The sequence below is a fragment of the Carassius auratus genome, unplaced genomic scaffold (genome assembly GCF_003368295.1).
Source record: "Carassius auratus strain Wakin unplaced genomic scaffold, ASM336829v1 scaf_tig00215205, whole genome shotgun sequence".
NCBI lineage: Eukaryota > Metazoa > Chordata > Actinopteri > Cypriniformes > Cyprinidae > Carassius > Carassius auratus.
The window spans coordinates 847,529-869,249 of record NW_020527982.1 but is presented as its reverse complement, the minus strand read 5'-3'; the positions used below and the strand labels follow the sequence as shown (position 1 = coordinate 869,249).

The 21,721-nt window shown below is 37.6% G+C and overlaps 1 protein-coding gene and 1 pseudogene across 1 annotated transcript; one reads left to right on the top strand and one right to left on the bottom strand.

Annotated features, from left to right (window-relative positions):
- Positions 1 to 5,253: 5,253 nt before the first annotated feature.
- On the bottom strand, positions 5,254 to 9,507 carry LOC113093929 (WD repeat-containing protein 6-like; annotated as a pseudogene).
- Positions 9,508 to 17,695: 8,188 nt separating this feature from the next.
- LOC113093971 (uncharacterized) lies at positions 17,696 to 21,714 on the top strand. The gene is made up of 4 exons (XM_026259595.1): positions 17,696 to 18,045; positions 18,135 to 18,240; positions 18,356 to 18,417; positions 20,867 to 21,714. The coding sequence occupies exons 1-4, from the start codon at positions 17,737 to 17,739 to the stop codon at positions 21,398 to 21,400; spliced, it is 1,011 nt and encodes a 336-aa protein (XP_026115380.1). The 5' UTR covers positions 17,696 to 17,736; the 3' UTR covers positions 21,401 to 21,714.
- The last annotated feature ends 7 nt before the right edge of the window (positions 21,715 to 21,721 follow it).

Below are 21,721 nucleotides of genomic sequence, written 5' to 3'. Positions count from 1 at the left end.
AAGTGTCAGTAATTGTCTTTTGAATATCTAGGAATTGTGCTGAAAGGTGCTCCACGCATTCTGTTAATTATTATTTACAGGCCTCCAAAATACTCTACAGCCTTTGTTGAAGTGGTCACAGAAATTTGACTGTTTTGTTATTGCAGGGGATTTTAATATTCACATAGATAATGCAGAAAACAAAACTACAAAATAAATGATAATGGTTCTAAACACTTTTGACCTGATTCAGCATGTGCATGGACCCACACACAAAGGTGGACACACTCTAGGTTTAATCATTAGTAGGGGTCTTAATATTTCATCCATTGTTATTAAGGACGTAGCACTATCTGATCACTTCTGTATTTTCTTTGATATATTGATTACCACTGAATCTAGATCTGTCTCTGTCAGAAAGAGATCCATTACTGACAACACTAGTGTGCTGTTTATGGAGGCTATATCTCTAACACCAAGCATTTCTGCAGACTCTGTTGATATTCTCCTTGATTCCTTTAACTCAAAAGTAAAGAATTTTATTGATGGTATTGCTCCAATAAATAGAAAATTAGCAAACAGAAATCAGTTTGGAGAAGATCAACAGCAGTTCAGAAGAGAAAATGCAAAAAAAAAAAAAAGCTGAGCGGATGTGGCGGAAGACGAAACATGAAATTCACTATAGCATCTATAAAGACATCCTTCATGCTTTTAATATGAAACTAGCCACAGCTAGACAAATTTTCTTATAAAATCTTATAAACAGTAACTTAAACAACACTCGTACTCTTTTTGCCACTGTTGAGAGACTGACAAACGCCCCAAGTCAGATTCCCTGTGAAATGCTATCAGACAGCAAATTTTATGAGTTTACTTCACTGTTCTCTGAGAAGATCATCAATATCAGGAAGGCAATTAACACTTGCTCAAGTAATGCAGAAGTCAGATTCATCCGCAATATCAAAAAGATACTATGTCTATTTTTGAAGAAATTGATAGCAAAATTTTGGAAGAAATAGCGCAGCACCTAAAATCAACCTGCTATCTTGACTCAATTCCCACATCTTTTTTCAAAAGTGTGTTTAACTGTTTAGAAGCAGATCTCTTAGGAGCGGTAAATTATATTCACTTAAATTCTTACTCTGGTAAAATATTGGTGCTGGTATTGCTAGATCTCAGTGCTGCGTTTGACACTGTGGATCATAACATACTACTAGAGAGACTAGAAAACTGGGTCGGGCTTTCTGGGATGGTGCTCAAATGGTTCAGATCATACTTAGGAGGTTATTATGTGAGTCTAGGAGAGCATAAGTCAAAGTGGACATCCATGAAATAAGGAGGCCCACAAGGCTCAGTTCTTGTACCACTCTTGTTTAGCCTGTATATGCTCCCACTAAGTCAAATAATGAGAAAGAACTAAATTGCCTATCACAGCTATGCTGATGATACCCAGATTTACTTAGTTATCTCCAAATGACTACAGCCCCATTGACTCCCTCTGCCAATGCATTGATGAAATTAATAGTTGGATGTGCCATAACTTATTTCAGTTAAACAAGGAAAAAACTGAAGTCATTGCATTTGGAAACAAAGATGAAGTTTTTAAGGTGAATGCATACCTAGACTCTAGGGGTCAGACAACTAAAAATCAAGTCAGGAATCTTGGTGTGATTCTGGAGACCGATCTGAGTTTGAGTAGTCATGTTAAAGCAGTAACTAAATCAGCATACTATCATTTAAAAAACATTGCAAAGAATTAGATGTTTTGTTTCCAGCCAAGACTTGGAGAAACTTGTTCATGCCTTTATCACCACCAGGGTGGACTATTACTAGTAATGGTCTCCTCACAGGCCTTCACAAGAAGACCATTAGACAGCTGCAGCTCATCCAGAATGCTGCTGCCAGGATTCTGACTAGAACCAGAAAATCTGAGCATATCACACCAGTCCTCAGGTAACATTTACAGTTACATTTAGGATTTATTTTAAAGTACTTTTACTTGTTTATAAATCACTCAGTGACCTAGGACCGAAATATTCAATTCAAAATTCAAATTCAAAAAAGCTTTATTGTCTATCCCCACAGGGGTAGAAAATTGTCTTTAGACAAGAGGCTCAACAAACAATATATTGCAATATATATTGCAGATATGTTCACTGAATATAAACCTAACAGACTCAGATCATTAGGATCGAGTCAGTTAGAAATACCAAGTGTTCACACAAAACAAGGGGAGTCTGCTTTTAGTTACTATGCATCCCGCAGTTGGAATCAGCTTCCAGAAGAGATCAGTTGTGCTAAAACACTAGTCACATTTAAATATAGACTCAAAACTCATCTGTTTAGCTGTGCATTTATTGAATGAGCACTGTGCGATGTCTGGATTGATTGCACAGTATTTTACATATTCACTGTATTTTATGTCAAATCATTTTATATTTTTAAATTAATTTAAAATACGTTTTTAAAATCATTTTCAAAGTTTTTATATTGCTTGTTTTATTTTTGAAATTATATTTCTTCATGATTTCATGATCTTTCTTTTATGTAAGCACTTTGAATTACCATTGTGTATGACATGTGCTATATAAATAAACTTGCCTGGCCTTGCCTTGCCTTAATTCAGGTTTAACCATGGGTGATGACAGGCTGTTTCAAAAGTACATAGAAAACAACAGAAATGTATCTCAAAGATTTGATGACCAATAATCTTCTCCTATTCAATTCAGATAAGACAGAGATATTATTTATTGGACCAAAAAACAGTACACAGAAACTCGTAGATGGCAATTTGCAACTAGACGGATGTAATGTGGGTGTTATATTAGACAGCAACATGAAATTCACTATAGCATCTATAAAGACATCCTTCATGCTTTTAATATGAAACTAGCCACAGCTAGACAAATTTTCTTATAAAATCTTATAAACAGTAACTTAAACAACACTCGTACTCTTTTTGCCACTGTTGAGAGACTGACAAACGCCCCAAGTCAGATTCCCTGTGAAATGCTATCAGACAGCAAATTTTATGAGTTTACTTCACTGTTCTCTGAGAAGATCATCAATATCAGGAAGGCAATTAACACTTGCTCAAGTAATGCAGAAGTCAGATTCATCCGCAATATCAAAAAGATACTATGTCTATTTTTGAAGAAATTGATAGCAAAATTTTGGAAGAAATAGCGCAGCACCTAAAATCAACCTGCTATCTTGACTCAATTCCCACATCTTTTTTCAAAAGTGTGTTTAACTGTTTAGAAGCAGATCTCTTAGAAGCGGTAAATTATATTCACTTAAATTCTTACTCTGGTAAAATATTGGTGCTGGTATTGCTAGATCTCAGTGCTGCGTTTGACACTGTGGATCATAACATACTACTAGAGAGACTAGAAAACTGGGTCGGGCTTTCTGGGATGGTGCTCAAATGGTTCAGATCATACTTAGGAGGTTATTATGTGAGTCTAGGAGAGCATAAGTCAAAGTGGACATCCATGAAATAAGGAGGCCCACAAGGCTCAGTTCTTGTACCACTCTTGTTTAGCCTGTATATGCTCCCACTAAGTCAAATAATGAGAAAGAACTAAATTGCCTATCACAGCTATGCTGATGATACCCAGATTTACTTAGTTATCTCCAAATGACTACAGCCCCATTGACTCCCTCTGCCAATGCATTGATGAAATTAATAGTTGGATGTGCCATAACTTATTTCAGTTAAACAAGGAAAAAACTGAAGTCATTGCATTTGGAAACAAAGATGAAGTTTTTAAGGTGAATGCATACCTAGACTCTAGGGGTCAGACAACTAAAAATCAAGTCAGGAATCTTGGTGTGATTCTGGAGACCGATCTGAGTTTGAGTAGTCATGTTAAAGCAGTAACTAAATCAGCATACTATCATTTAAAAAACATTGCAAAGAATTAGATGTTTTGTTTCCAGCCAAGACTTGGAGAAACTTGTTCATGCCTTTATCACCACCAGGGTGGACTATTACTAGTAATGGTCTCCTCACAGGCCTTCACAAGAAGACCATTAGACAGCTGCAGCTCATCCAGAATGCTGCTGCCAGGATTCTGACTAGAACCAGAAAATCTGAGCATATCACACCAGTCCTCAGGTAACATTTACAGTTACATTTAGGATTTATTTTAAAGTACTTTTACTTGTTTATAAATCACTCAGTGACCTAGGACCGAAATATTCAATTCAAAATTCAAATTCAAAAAAGCTTTATTGTCTATCCCCACAGGGGTAGAAAATTGTCTTTAGACAAGAGGCTCAACAAACAATATATTGCAATATATATTGCAGATATGTTCACTGAATATAAACCTAACAGACTCAGATCATTAGGATCGAGTCAGTTAGAAATACCAAGTGTTCACACAAAACAAGGGGAGTCTGCTTTTAGTTACTATGCATCCCGCAGTTGGAATCAGCTTCCAGAAGAGATCAGTTGTGCTAAAACACTAGTCACATTTAAATATAGACTCAAAACTCATCTGTTTAGCTGTGCATTTATTGAATGAGCACTGTGCGATGTCTGGATTGATTGCACTGTATTTTACATATTCACTGTATTTTATGTCAAATCATTTTATATTTTTAAATTAATTTAAAATACGTTTTTAAAATCATTTTCAAAGTTTTTATATTGCTTGTTTTATTTTTGAAATTATATTTCTTCATGATTTCATGATCTTTCTTTTATGTAAGCACTTTGAATTACCATTGTGTATGACATGTGCTATATAAATAAACTTGCCTGGCCTTGCCTTGCCTTAATTCAGGTTTAACCATGGGTGATGACAGGCTGTTTCAAAAGTACATAGAAAACAACAGAAATGTATCTCAAAGATTTGATGACCAATAATCTTCTCCTATTCAATTCAGATAAGACAGAGATATTATTTATTGGACCAAAAAACAGTACACAGAAACTCGTAGATGGCAATTTGCAACTAGACGGATGTAATGTGGGTGTTATATTAGACAGCAACTTGTCTTTTAAAAAACATATTTCTCATGTTACAAAAACATTGTGTCGTAAAGCCCAATACAAATAACCTTGAATTGAATTGAATCAAATATTAATTATACCTTTGTATCCAGCTGAATCATATGATGTTTGAAATATAACTATCAAAACTAAAGAATCAAATGAATACAGTGAACATGCATAAATTGTTATAATGGTGTGGGTGGTGGTGTTTTCATGGTCATGGTCATGATTTTAATAAGCCCATGGCCACTGAGTCCTTGATGGAGACTCTACTGAGCTCCAGAATATCTCTGAACCACCTGCTGGCCTGGAGGACTTACTTCAGGATTCTCATTAATGTCCTTACTAACTGCCTGCATATACAAAAATAAAATAAAATGTAACTCAGTGAATGGAAAGCAGGGAGCTGTGATAAATATTGATGTAAAGGTCTGGTCTGCATTAGCATATTGAAGTGGATTACAACAGACAAACACAGTCACTCCAGGGACTTGGGGTGCCTGCACCAACACAAAATTCAGGGATTTATATTTATATTATAGGTATGCACTAAGAGGAATATTTCTAATATACATGTAATATTAATAAGTAATAAAATTATTTATAAAATATATAATTGTTATATAAAATTCATATTAATAAATATATTAATAAATTCAGCATTGCCATTACAGGAAGTACATTTCAAAATATATGCAAATAGGAAACAATTATTTAAAATTGTAATAATATTTCATAATATCTATATTTCTTATCAAACAAATGCAGCCTTGGTGACCATAAATGACTTTAAAACATGAACACACACACACAAATGCTGAAAAATGATTAATTATTTCAAACTTTTGACTGGTAGTATGTTGGTAATTTATGGTCATTAGCTGGTTTATGTAGTTGCTCATCTGAAGAAAAAAAACAGCTTTTAGGACTGACAGATCACATTGTTTAAGCTGAGAAACTGCTTAAGATGGTTAACCACATTTTAAAACAGCTTCTGGCTGGATTGTGTGCAACTTCTGGCTGGATTGTGTGCAAATATTACCCTTGAGTATTTCTCCAGATCGCTGTAACAGTCTGTGCCAGCAATATGCCTGACAACAGAAGGTCTGGGCCTGAGAAATTTAGAAAGAGAAAGAGGAAGAATAAGAGTTAGTATGAGAAAGATGAATACTCGAAAGAGAAATAGAGGGAGATAAATATCAGACAATACAGATGACTCACTGCTGTGTTCTGAACACAATGGTAAAAAGAGAGAAAACAATTGAAATATCAAGTACCAGGTCCAGAGTTAACACCAGGGCACTGAGCAGTGTCACTGCCCACACTACCTGCAGTCTCAGTGGGAAACACACACAGGAAACACCCTGGATGAGAGGCCTACATGGAACAGGATTCCGCAGCATGCTGTACATGGGTCAGTTATGTAAGGATAAATGGACTGGTTTCCCTTACCAGGTCCAAGCGGTCTGTTTTCCAAAGTTTAGGCACACATTTAACTTTAACTTCAAAACCCCCTTGCAGAAATAATGACAGTTAAACTGTCTGAAGCACACAAATACACTTTAGAAAACCACCTTATTATGCTATATCCATATAAGAAATACTTTGTTATTGAAGGTGGTATTGGGACCTTTTATTTATATATATATCTCATTAGCTTTTTGAATTTCAGTATATACATGTACTTCAACTGTATTGTACAGGATATAACAGTATAACTATTTTCTGTAAAAACATTCAATGCATTCCTCCCAGGTTATGTAATTAACATGGAAACAGGGGGTGGATTGTGATCCTTGTTCCAAATGTTGTGCATGTTTGTGTAACTGTAACATGAGGTTGTTTTATTAACCAGAAATAGCAGGTGTTCAAACTTGAATTTGTCAGCCTGTACTCTGTGCTGCAAGACATGAATCCGCTTACTGGAAAGCATTGGAACATCCCACCAATTGAGTTGCACAGACCCATAGCCAACAGCTCCTAGAAGGAAGAGACCATTTATGTACAGATGAAGGAAATGCTGCAAAGTGGGTATTTATACTAGTCTTTTTGGGAGGTATTTATACTAGTCTTTTGATGCGTTGCTCATCCCAACGCATCAGGAGCATCCAACAACTGTCCAGTCTTTGTCAGACTACCAAGGTGGCAAACACAGCTGATGCCTCGTCCATGTAGCCCCTTTTTCAGGGTTTGTACATTCACAGTGTTTTCATTTGATGCTAATGAATGTGATGCAAAGACCGCTCCATGCTTGAGGATCTGTGTCAATGTTTATTGGGTGTTTGCAGGCCCAGGATCGATGGCCACCTCCACAGGCAACTGATAAAAGCTTCTCTTGTCTGTGAGGGTCCCATATAACAAAGTGGACCGAGTGGAAGCCAAACATTACAAACCAAGTGTCGGCAACGATTGCACTCTCCTGATCGATCTTCCTCTTCTCAATTCTCCCATTCAGCAACTTTCCCTGTACCTCTAGTTCATCCGAGCCGAAAAACAGAACTTTCTCTATCCACTCCATGCCTTTGCAGGCCCGTTGAACTCTACGCACCTTCAGACTATTTTCTTCAACAGTAAGTATTCTTACAGATCCATCTCGACCTGTACTGTAAAATAAATCTTGATATTCACACACAGAAGTCACACCTTGCTTTCCATGGACTCCATAAAGGGTTCTCAAGGAAGACAGGCACATGGAGGCAGCAGGAATGGAAGAAGAGTTTCCTCTTTCATATGGAGGCCCGATTCATCCTCTATCACTTTTATTGTCCATCGACAAACCAGTCCCTCAGAGCCCGATGCAAAAAGACACCAACTCCAGGACCCTTCAAACTGTCCCTTGACCCAAAGTACAGAGTGAACTTTACCCTCACCAGCTCTTAGCAAGTCTCCAACACATGGCTGCCATACAAGAAACACCTGGACACCTCCATTCAGATTACCCACTGCACACACCCACACAATGCAATCTTAATTCTGGACTTGGATGCTTGTGATTTCACACAATAAGACTGGTATTCTGCTCTCCCTTGCCAAATGACATCCCAGGTGTCACCTGACTAAGGCACACCTCTCCTTGATCAGTACAGACCAGAACACTATTTGGATCACCTTCACCCATTAATCGGACCACTTTGGGACAACCCTGCCCTTTAAACCCCAGATCCAGCTGAGCCTCTGCCTGAGTTTCCTTATTGTCTTTCTTCTCCTTTGCTACTCTCCATACTCTTACCCAACCATCTGCTCCACCAGTAGCCATCCATCCCTCCTTACAGCCTATTCTTCCTTTGCTGACAGCCAGAGCCCTCACTTCACCTGACCTATGCCCTCTAAATGTATGCCCAACCTTTCCTTCACCTCCCCATTCCCAGAGCAGACATGCTCCATCTTCTCCTGCACTGAATACAAGGTTTGGTGCAAGCCTGACACAGAAGACACGTGCCTGGTGCCCATAAAGCACCTGAATACAAGTTGGGGATTCCTCTCCACAGCCTGCATCTCCACCCAACGTGCCGACGCTCCACAAACGAACACTGCAGTCATCTGAGGCAGAAGCCAGCCACCGAGAATTCTGGGAGGTAGCAAAGGCTGAAAATGACTCCACTGTGGCCCACCAGGTGTCTCTCTACCTGGGACTGGCCATCACAAGCTGATTGAAAACAGTCCCACTTACCAACACTAAAGGGTCCCAATTTGGACCGATCATAAGTTCTGAGTAGAGAAGACAGGTGTTATGAGGAGGGGTAGGGAGGAACTCAAGTGCAGACAGGATTTACTGAACATAGGATTTATTAGGCAAAAGGGGAAAACAAAACCCACGAGGGGGAAAACAAGGACTAGGGTAGACACTAAATAACTCTACAAAACACAATAAACAAGGAAAACAAAGACTCTGAACACTAACTACTAACAAACACTCACGATAGTACAACGACTTCTTTGAGGGGTTACAAGGACACGATATCTCAGGAGGCTGACAGGTAGGAACACATAAGTAGAACAGTTTGAGGAAACAATGAACCGACAAAAGACAGAGCACACTAGGAGATCTAAATAGGGGAACTAATCAAGACACGACAGGTGGCACAGATAGGACAATCACGACAAGACTAGGATAACAAGGGGGGCGGGGCAAGGGAACGAGACAACACAAGCACATGGCCCAAAGACAAGGCCATGTGCTTGTACACAAAACACGGGTCTGTCATGATCCTGCCTCTAGACTAGAGAAAAGTCAGGACATGATGGCAGGACCATGACAACAGGTCTCTATGCAGGAGTAGAAGGAGAGAAAATTTCTGCATCAAGGAGCAGCACAAAATTGTGAGCCAAGGATATGCCTAACATTAGGTGTGGTTGTCCTTTCAGCAAATGAATGTCCAGTCTTGAAGTTCCAAGAGAGGACCAATTTGCTTTAGACATTGTCCTCCAGTACTGAAGCTGACAAGCCAAACTCCTTTCAGATGAGATTACATCGCTGGATTGTCTCTCTCCAAACAGACGTTTTCTACTAGGTCGTATACCATGGATACAGTAATTATGGAGAACATTTAGAGATGTACATTCTTTAGTAGATGCCTGAAGACTGTACACAGAGAGGAATGTTCCCTCATCTATAAAATGACACAATTTACAGGAAAGAATTTATCAAATTAATATGTTATGAATATGAATATGTTTGTAGAGATAAAATCACTAATACAATTATGGATTAGAGACGTGCATTTCCTAAACACAAAGAATAACACAGAAGAAGATAATCCAAACTATAGTTCTTCACAGGTCCACTTACATTTGAAAATCTGACGTATATTTTCTTTCATTTTCTGTTTTCAAACAGCAGGAGAACAAAATAAAGCTTGCTATTTTAATGTGACATGGTATAATAATATCTATGAGAAAATATCTTTTCAGTCCACTGCATTCTTCTTCTCCTAATTATTTTCTTTTTTTCCTTTCAATTCTTCTGCAACAATAAGAAAAAAAGACAATATATCCCATTAAATATTCTGACACTTTCCAGGATTGTTTTTCACATGGAAAGTAGTTGTGTCCACTTTTAACTTTTAATCTCTATTAGCAGTGCACAACATTCAAATTAATAAATAAATATATCTAATTCCATGCAAACATGAAACATTCTTATTTCTGTGGGATGAAAATACATCATAAACTAGAAAAAAAAAACGATAAATGATAATTACATTTTTATGAAATATAATATTGTATTAAAATATTTTGTGATGTAGTGTGGGGAATTTATATATATATATAGCAAAACCTTGACTAAATTTTTTTTATGTTTATCTGCATGTCATTTGACTTACCTAACATCAGAGAACCATGGACATGAACGTAGGATTAAATAACTTTAATATTAACTTTTTTTAAAAAATGACCTAAAGTTGACCTAAAGAAAAACATTCCCTGTGTGGATTATTAAATAGGTTTTCATGTAAACAAACACCTTTGACTCATTTAGCTCAATACTAACCTCACCCTGTTGGAAAATTCATTTTAAACTGGTTGTTCTGTTTTGGAACATGACAGTTGATTAATACATTTTTTGAGACAATAAAAATGCTCCAATGTCAGGATCTACCCATTTATTAAAATAAGTCATCTGTCAACAGGACACAGCTACCATACAATTAATTTTCTAGAATGGATAATCCGTCTGATTCTGCAACTTTCTCATCGTAACAACAACCCTATCAAGTACACTTTGACTTCCCCGTCCCCTGTAGAGATCGTGTCTTTATTTTACGAAGAGATGAAACGGAAAAGTGATGTATTTTCTTTCATTCCAGTTCCTGCATGTGTTTTGCTCCTTAATGTATGCTCGCTTCCTCGTCGACATCGCTCGGTGTCCAATTGCGCTGCACAGACTGCACCACGCTCGATCGGATGAAACGAGTCCTGCGCTTCTGTTAAAACCGAGCGGCAACCTCCCGCTCTCTCTCCCAAGTAGGAAGGAAGTGACTAAAACTGCAATTCATCGACTGGCCGCTTGAGGCTGGCTGCAGAAGAGAGTCAGTCCCATAGACTCCCCATGTTAAAATGCCCAACTTTACAGCAGAAAAAAACGTTTACAGCCTGGTTCAAAAGATGATTTTGGTCTATATTGCTAATTTTGCCCTTCATGACAACTGTGAGGGGGGTGCATTTTTTTATAACCCCCCTTTTTTATCCGTTTAAATTATATTAAGCCTTAAAGTTCTGCATAATTAAGGGCGTGGCCACTTGAGTGACAGGTGGATTGCCGCTGCTGACAATGCAGTCGTGCTAGGTGGGCGTGGCTTCAGCAATCAGCTCCCGCCTTTTTGCCCATTTTCGATTATCCGGGAGAGTCGCGCGGTGACGCGCTTCCAAGATGGCGACGGCCCGCTCTGCACACTTTAGGCTTCAAAACCGCTATTGAGGAGTCTATGGGTGACGTCACGGACACTACGTCCATATTTTTTTACAGTGTATGGTTAAAACGCGTAGATTTGTGCATTTTGCCTGATGCGTGGGTGGATCTCATGAGAATGGTATAAAAATCATATGCAATACACAAACCAGTGAACTGCCTTTCTTACGTCCAGAGCGGCATTTTGCGCATGTGTCTCCAGTCTGTTGTTTAAATTTCTTACGGACCGCTTAAAGCTGCAGTAGGTAACTTTTGTAAATATATATTTTTTACATATTTGTTAAACCTGTCATTATGTCCTGACAGTAGAATATGAGACAGATAATCTGTGAAAAAAATCAAGCTCCTCTGGATCCTCCCAGTGGTCCTATTGCCATTTGCAGTTACAGACCGCTCCAGGTAAGAAATCAACCAATCAGAGCTGCGGTCCGTAACGTTGTTTGTGTTCAAAATGTAGAAAAATATATGAGTACACCATGAATCCATTTTCCAAACCGTGTTTTTAGCTTGCCCTGAATCACTAGGGTGCACCTATAATAAGTGTTTATATTCGGACTATTTTAGATTGCTTCGGGGGTACTGCGGCGGAGTAACCCAGTACCTTTGTGATTCTTCATAGACATAAACAGAGAGAAGTAGTTCCAGCTACGATGTTCTTCCGCAAGACGCAAGCAGTTCTGTTTATTAACCGCTAGAGCCTCAAAAGTTCCCTACGCAGCTTTAAACCCATAGACAGTAAAAGAAACCCAGGGGGTGGGGACAAAGTGTAGTAATATTTTCGGGATAAAATCGTCTGACCGATGATTGCATGTAAGTAGGGTCAGTCTAAATAATATAATATCAGTTTGTCATAAGGAGTTGTGTAAAGGCATTAGAGATTTATTAAGAACAGTGAGTTCTAGCTGTAGTCTTAAATCGCAGCTCAGGTTCAATTCTGTAGTGCGATGCTCGGGTTTAGCGCTGTGGCTAACGAGACCAGCGGATCCTTAATAAAAGTAATAATAACAGAATGCAGCCTGTTCCACCTGCACCTGAATTATTTGGCGAATCGGTGATTTGAAGACTTGTTTCCTCTTTGTTCAGTCTTGCATTTAATAGCGATGCCATTCCTGAACGAATTGTCGAGTCTCACCGCTCTGCAATGAACCGGTTGATGTGTCGTTCTTGAACGAATTGTTCATTTTGAACGAATCTTTAATGTGACTCGGGAAGAATGAGTCGTCTCGAGGGGTGATTTGTTCAGTTGCGCATGCGCAATATTCTATCAGTCGCTACAGTCTTGAGAATTGATTAGTTCTTTCTTCTTTTTTTTTATTAAACTTCAAAAAACAAAGTCAAAGTACAGTTACAGCAACAATAATACACATGAAAACATAAAACACAAACAGAATATAAAGAAAAAATATAAGCATTCAAAATACACAGCCGGGGGGTGGGCAACTTTACATAAATATATTAAAGTATTTACAAATGGAAACTGTCTTAATTGCTTTCTTATTATGTGAATAAGATATCGTCTTCACATAAATTCGAATTTCTTTTTCAAGAACCAAAAATAAAGGATTGGTTTTACTGTACTTACACTTGTGAATATGGAATTTCGCAAAAATTAAATTTATAATGTAATATTATTATGTTTTATTTGAAGGGATTTTAGTAAAAGTTTCAGTACTCATATTACAAAAAGAGCAATTCAAATCAATATGATTTTTAAATTTAACAAGAAAATTATTTACTGGGTTATATGTAAAATTTTAAAAGATACTTTGGGCCCTATCTTGCACCCAGCGCAATTGACTTTGTACACCGACGCATGTGTCATTCCTATTTTGCACCTGCGCAAAGCGCGCTTTTCCCTCCACAGAAGCACGTCGCTAAACTAGTGAATGAACTTGCGCTCCCTGGGCGGTTCAGCGCAAAAAAGGAGGCGTGTTCCGGCGCAAACGATCCCTGGTGCTATTTTGCTGTTCCATTACACAATTGCGCCACTGACCAGAAAAAACCTAGTCTAAAGTCAGTGGCGCGTTGCGCGTTGTTCATTATGCTATTTTAAGGGCGCATGCTTGGCCATAATGTATAGCGTGCACAACGCGCATACACTTTGCTCATGTAATCTACACAGAACAGTTATTTTTGCAAATCATAAATTGTTACACTAAAAAAATATTAACACATGAGATGACGGAAATCATTGTGGTGTGACACGAAGATGTGAAAAAAAATAGGCATAAAACTAGCTCACAAATTATTCAGGCTAATTATTCTCCCATCCCCATACAACACAACTTCTCTGTCTTTCACTGCTCTTACAAGAACATCAGTCTCCTCGGCTGTGAACCGCTCCTGGCGTGCGCCTGGTAAATACGCCATAATAATAGCAATCCGTAATGGAACTTGCGCACCTGCTTTTAAAGGGAATGTTGGATGACGCTCTGATTGGTTTATTTCACGTTACGCCCAAACCACACCTATGAATAATGAAGCTACTTCAGACCAACCCATTTTAGATTTGCGCCGGGCGCAAGAGCCATTTATCCCGCCGGGAAAATAGCAACAGCGCCGAGACCCGCCCACAAAGTTACTTGCGCTTCGCGCTTTGACACTTGCGTTTCAGATCGTCAAAATAGGGCCCTTTGACTTTGTTCACCAATGGTTTGGTAAGGTCCAAATGTCCTTCCATGTCTGTTCCAATAAAATATACAGTTAGGAGAAGAAACAATATCTTTTTGAAGTAAGGAACGAACAGTTTTGTTAACATTCATATTTCTAGGGCCAAAACAAAGTTTTCCAATATGAGTATCAAATAAATCAAATGTAGAGGAGCGTGTAATATTATTTTGAGTATTAGCTCTGAATAATGCCAAAACTCCAGTGGGAATTGCACCCATGACAATAGAAAACTCCTTTGGTGTTACTGGAATTCCATGGACAGCTAAAAACTCAGAATAAGTGAGTAAACATGCTTTCTTGATTAAATTATTGACTGACATTTATTATGCCTGCTAAAAACCAATTTTCAAAAAATAAAGATTTATTTTTATATAATATATTGTAATTGTTCCAAATAAGGTACCTATGGGGAGAAAAGTTATGCTTATATAATAGAGACCAAGCCAGCAACATTTGTTTATGAAAGCAGGATAAGCTTAAAGGAATTTTATCAATTTTGTAACTGCAAATCAAGAGAAATCTAAGACCACCTAATTTTGAAAAAACTAAATTAGGTATAAAATTCCCCAAAGAATTTGGATTTAGAGTGAAATGTCTGATCCAGGTAATTTTAAAGGTATTATTTAGAGTACAGAAATTAAGAAAGTGCAATCCTCCTGATTCATATGTATTCATTATTGTAGATTTTCTAATGAAATGTGTTTTATTTCTCCACAGAAAATTAAACAAAGCAGTATCAACATCTTTACACATTTCCTTAGAGACACTAAGTGAAGTGGCTGCATAAACTAATCTTGACAATCCCTCTGCTTTAATCAACAAAACTCTAACTTTTAGGGATAAATCCCTTAAAAGCCAGTGATTCAGTTTAGCCTTATAGTCTTCTGAAGAATAGATTCAAAATTAATCTTACACCTAGATTTCTGATCTTTTGTGATAACAATCCCCAAGTATGTTACAGAATCCCTCACTGGAATATTAGCAATTTGTTGTAAGTCTTTAATAGATAACAATTCACGTTTATTAATGTTTAAACAAAGGCCAGGCTTTAGAAATGGCCTCTATAACTTCAAGAACAATTGGGACCTGATAATGATTTTTCAAGAATAGTGCAGTGTCATCTGCTAGTTGGGATATGATCATACTGTATCTGTACCAGCTACAGATATACCTTTTGAGTGGCTTGATCTAACATAAATATCCATTAGCTGAACACAAAAAAGAAAAAAAGTAAGGGGAAATGGGACAGCCTTGTCTGACACCATGTTTTAAATCAAATCTAGAAGATGAACCTCCTTTAAGTTTAATAGAACTGTTTGCATTCGTATACATTGTTTGTATAGCTTTACAGAAGAACTCTCCAAACCAAATGTTTTTAATGACGTAAAAATAAAAGCATGCTCCAAAGTGTATAAGGCTTTATAAAAGTCTATGAAAAGAATAAATCCTTTATACATAAGCTAGAGTAATCAAGCAAGTCTAAAATTAGCCTTATATTATTATTCTTTAAGAAGCCAGATTGAGAATTGATTAGTTCATAGTTCGGGTCTATCGTGGTTTTGACTCGTTCCTTAATCACGTGACAGCCCCATACGCTAAAACCAATGCAGTCTAAACCGGAAAGAGAATTAATTAGTTCATAGTTCGGGTCTATTGGGTTTTTGACTCGTTCCTTAATCACATGACAGCCCCATACGTTAAACCAATGCAGTCTAAACTGGAAAGATAATTGATTACTTCATCTTTCGGGTCTTTGGGTTGTTCGTTCTTTTGTCACATGACGTGACAACGTTGGCTAGAGTAGTTAATTTACAACCTTCCTTACAAATGGGTGCATAGTACTTATTATTTTTTGTCCATATGATGGCAAAATCATTTTAATAAAGTAGAGATTTTTTTTTCTGTTTGTTTGTTTTTACAGTGGATTCTGATCTTCAAAAATGACCTTGTTGTATGATTTATGTCTTTTGAGTTCACCCTTCAGATTAGACTATAGAACTTTAGTGTTCAAAATGTTATTTGCTTTTAATTTATGTCATTATGTCCTTTTTGAGCAATCTTCTTGTACATACATTACACCAAAATATCAAGTTTGCCTAGGAAAAGCAATTATTATACCAGCAAACTCAAAATTTGATTAAAAATGAAAAAAACTAGGGTATAAATACTTTGTATTGTCGGCTTGGGTTATTATATAATTATAAAGCCTATTGTTTATTTACTGATAGACAGTCAAAAATACAAATTAATCAATATTTTATTTATAACAGGGTTTTATTTATTTATAAAATAATAGAACACCACAGATCCTGAAGAAACAGTAACAAAAACACAGTGAATGAAATGTCACAAATAGTGTATGGGTCAGTCACGTGATTAAGGAACGACTCGACACGAAGACCCGAACTATGAACTAATCAATTCTCTTTCCGGCTTAAACTGCAGTGGTTTTAGCGTATGGGGCTGTCAAATGACTGGAACCCGAAGACTTGTCAGAAAAGAGATGAGGTGAGCTAATCACAGACTGGAGGCCCAGGTAAAAAATGAATTAATCTTTTCTGTGTCTTATAGCATTTAAGTTTTGTATAGTTTGTAGTGTGATCAAAGTTTGCGTAAGTACCAGATGTGTTGGTAAATGTAATTAAAATAGAACACGTAATATTTTAATTACATTTTGTTAAAATGAACGAAATGACTCGTAAAAGATTCGTTCATTTTGCTGAACTTGACTCAAAAGTCCGAGTCGGTAAAATTATCCGAACTTCCCATTAACTAGTTCACAAATCCGGAAACGATTCATTCTCGAAACAAACTGAATGAGTCGAGAACCGATGGGTGGGTTGATAGTGAAAACATTTGGAGACAACCGAAGATTTTGGTTAAATAATTTAGCAAACTAAATAGCAGAATTGTTACAACAAAATACCATGTATTTTGACAGATGTATCAACTACTAATAAAACTGTTGGTTTTAATAAATCTAATTTATCAAATGCAAAAAACAAAAAAGCGCAAAAAAAACAAAACAAAAAAAAACGTTAGCTGCAGTATTAGAGACAAATGAAATTAAAGTAAACGACTTTATCAACAAATCGTAAACGCAAAATAAATAAATAACAGGAAAAACGATGTATTGTAGAGTAACCTTATTGCTGAACTGTTTTATCACATTCAAAGGTTCTTAAAATGAACGATTCAAAAGAACCGATTCTCAGAACTCAATTTATGGAGCACATGAGGCTTTTTCCCAAAAGAACAGAAATGTCTCATAAATTCTTCCAAGAAGAAATGTAAAACAGCAATGATCCCCTTCATTTTGCTCTCTGTCTGCTGAATTACAGACTCCACATGTGCCAGGTGACCCCTTGCGCATTAGGTGGACCCCAGATGCATTTCCGCTGAACACTGATGATGAAGCGTTTTACTTGCGTCCAGATTTTAACATATCACTACATCTGAAACTCTGGAAGTGTACTACACACAACGGGACCAAACCAACCTCATCTTCCTGTAATGCTGGAGTGTAAAACTCAAAAACTGACACAAAAGTGTAGTATCAATAACTCTTTTATTGATGCCCAACGGTTCTCACTTTAATCTCCCATTGGTAGCAGATTTTTTTTCTGATTACCTCAGTGTAAGCCTTCTTACCCAGTCACACACAAATACACTCATGCTGACCACCATGACGTACCGCATGCCAAACTTCACTCTGGAGCAGAAGCTTTTCTTGCTTCGAAGAATCCATGCAGTGGTGGACACAGTGCAGGACTTTCGGAAAGACACCAACACTACTGTGCACCGGAACGCTGTATGGGCAGCACTGGCTCAGGCCTTCAATGCGGCGTTCCCTAGTCGACCACCCAGCAGCATCGGCTCCCTGAAGACACTTTGGAAACGTCTGAAGGTGGAATGTCGTGTAGCACTGCAGAGGCGACAGGTACAGCAGGCAGCTGGTCTTCCTGTGTCTGCCCTCACGCAGGTAAATTGAAGTCTTTCTTACGTTTCAGTTATATTATATATGTTGGAAAGTTCTAGTAACACAATTTGTTTGTGTGTGGTTCTTGTCAGGTGCAGAGAGAAGTGATTGCTCTGGTACCAAACCTGATCTCCTGTCTGGAGGAGGTAGACGGAGATGGCAGCTACAGCTCAGTTAGGGGTGGCTCACCTGGAGCAGGTAATTAATAGTCATGTCTTCTCTATTACAGGATGAAATACTACCACTCTACCCAGCTGTCAGCTCTGTAATTATACGAGGAAGGAGATTAATTGAGTCTTTCTCTTTCTTGTAGTGATGGGGCTTTCAGGCACTAATGGGAGTGAGCATGAAGATGCTGACCACAGTCAAAATGATGTAAGACTGAAATCAGCCTTGAAAGGATTTTGAAAGTACCTCTTAAGCTAAACGTTTTCTTTTATGTTGCAGATTTGATTTAAAAAAATATGATGAACTCTCTAATGGCATGGAAAGTGTTCTTGCTCACACCTTTAAGTTGTAATGTAAAGTGTTGCAGGTCAAAAATTTACATGCAGTAAACACAGGAAATGTGGTTAATGTGCAATGCTGGTGAAAATGTGTTATTAAAATATTTATTCATTCATCAAAGAATCCTAAAAAGAGGTATGGACATTTAAAAATATATATATTAACCAACACAACCGTTTCTAGCATTGATAATATTAAAAATGTTTTATTAAAAATATTTCTAAAGGATCATGTGACACTGAAGGCTGAAATAATGGCTGCTGAAAATTCAGCTTGGCATCACAGGAATAAATTACATTGTTATAATATTTCTCAATAGTGTTGTTTTTCCTGTACTTTTAAACAAATAAGTGCAGTCTTCCTTTTTGAGCATAAGACACATGTATGAAAGCTCCCATCCATAAAACATATAATTAATTTTGCCATTAATTATAAAGTTGGTATATGCTGTACATAAATAATTACACACACACACACACACACATATATACAGTATTGTTCAAAATAATAGCAGTACAATGTGACTAACCAGAATAATCAAGGTTTTTAGTATATTTTTTATTGCTACGTGGCAAACAAGTTACCAGTAGGTTCAGTAGATTGTCAGAAAACAAACAAGACCCAGCATTCATGATATGCACGCTCTTAAGGCTGTGCAATTGGGCAATTAGTTGAAAGGGGTGTGTTCAAAAAAATAGCAGTGTCTACCTTTGACTGTACAAACTCAAAACTATTTTGTACAAACATTTTTTTTTTCTGGGATTTAGCAATCCTGTGAATCACTAAACTAATATTTAGTTGTATGACCACAGTTTTTTAAAACTGCTTGACATCTGTGTGGCATGGAGTCAACCAACTTGTGGCACCTCTCAGCTGTTATTCCACTCCATGATTCTTTAACAACATTCCACAATTCATTCACATTTCTTGGTTTTGCTTCAGAAACAGCATTTTTGATATCACCCCACAAGTTCTCAATTGGATTAAGGTCTGGAGATTGGGCTGGCCACTCCATAACATTAATTTTTGTTGGTTTGGAACCAAGACTTTGCCCGTTTACTAGTGTGTTTTGGGTCATTGTCTTGTTGAAACAACCATTTCAAGGGCATGTCCTCTTCAGCATAGGGCAACATGACCTCTTCAAGTATTTTAACATATGCAAACTGATCCATGATCCCTGGTATGCGATAAATAGGCCCAACACCATAGTAGGAGAAACATGCCCATATCATGATGCTTGCACCTCCATGCTTCACTGTCTTCACTGTGTACTGTGGCTTGAATTCAGAGTTTGGGGGTCGTCTCACAAACTGCCTGTGGCCCTTGGACCCAAAAATAACAATTTTACTCTCATCAGTCCACAAAATGTTCCTCCATTTCTCTTTAGGCCAGTTGATGTGTTCTTTGGCAAATTGTAACCTCTTCTGCACATGCCTTTTTTTAACAGAGGGACTTTGCGGAGGATTCTTGAAAATAGATTAGCTTCACACAGACGTCTTCTAACTGTCACAGTACTTACAGGTAACTCCAGACTGTCTTTGATCATCCTGGAGGTGATCATTGGCTGAGCCTTTGCCATTCTGGTTATTCTTCTATCCATTTTGATGGTTGTCTTCCGTTTTCTTCCACGTCTCTCTGGTTTTGCTCTCCATTTTAAGGCATTGGAGATCATTTTAGCTGAACAGCCTATCATTTTTTGCACCTCTTTATAGGTTTTCCCCTCTCTAATCAACTTTTTAATCAAAGTACGCTGTTCTTCTGAACAATGTCTTGAACGACCCATTTTCCTCAGCTTTCAAATGCATGTTCAACAAGTGTTGGCTTCATCCTTAAATAGGGGCCACCTGATTCACACCTGTTTCTTCACAAAATTGATGACCTCAGTGATTGAATGGCACACTGCTATTTTTTTGAACACACCCCTTTCAACTAATTCAACTAATTGCCCAATTGCACAGCCTTAAGAGCATGCATATCATGAATGCTGGGTCTCATTTGTTTTCTGAGAATCTAATTAACCTACTGGTAACTTGTTTGCCACGTAGCAATAAAAAAATATACGAAAAACCTTGATTATTCTGGTTAGTCACATTGTACTGCTATTATTTTGAACAATACTGTATATATATATATATATATATATATATATATATATATATGTATTTCACACATATATATTTCACTGGTGTTGCAATGCACATTTCAAGTGTTTACTGCATGTACAATGCATGCATATTCTAAATATAACATGTCTTTTTGAGCCTTATTACATAAATGTACAGCATTTACGATGCTCTTAATCTTCCCTTTTTTACAGGAAGTAGACAGCAAGGAGAATTTAGCCATTGAACTTGTGTTGGTCTCACCAACTCACCCACCTGTTAACTCCGGGATTCCTCCTGGCACTGCCTCCTCTCCTCTCCACTCACATTCAGTCTCTTCCAGGTCCAGCCCTCCATCTCTCATCTACCCAACCCATGCAGGAAGCACCTTAGGGCTGGTATCAAGGACTAGTGGTGCAAACTTTGATACCCCACACAGAGAGCCTGCAGTGCCACATGCTCCTGCCGGAGGAGCAGTTGAGAATTCATTACCACCAATGGACTCTAATACCTCAAACTCAAAATGGGATGCACGTAGACAGGAACTGTTTGAGCTAGAGCGTCAGCAGACGATAAGTCTGTTACTGCTGCAGCAGTGTGTGTGGGAGGAGAAGAGGAAAGCAGTGAGACAGAAAGAGAAGGCGGCACGGGCCAAAAGGAGATATTATCAAGCCAAACTACGAAAGATCGGCACAGAGCATCCACCTTCCAGTAGTGACAGTGAGGATAACGAACATCTACAGACGTAAAGTCAGATGTTTATGATGTCTTTGATATGTTTGCTTTCTTTTTGAAAGTCATGTTTTATTCTAGCAATGCTGTTTATTTATAAAACAATATATTTTTTATTGTGGACTAAACTTAATTGGTGTTTAGGAATGTACCATGTGCATCATATGGAGGGGGGAATTCATTCAAGCAGGCTTTTATTGTATTTGTTCCAATAGCCGATAAAAAAAAATCTAATTTCCTTTCGTACTCTCTTTCAACACTGATGCGTTTCATTCAATCAAAAGTGCGATAGTTCAGTGCGATCTGAAAATAAAAATTCATAATTTACTAACCCTCAT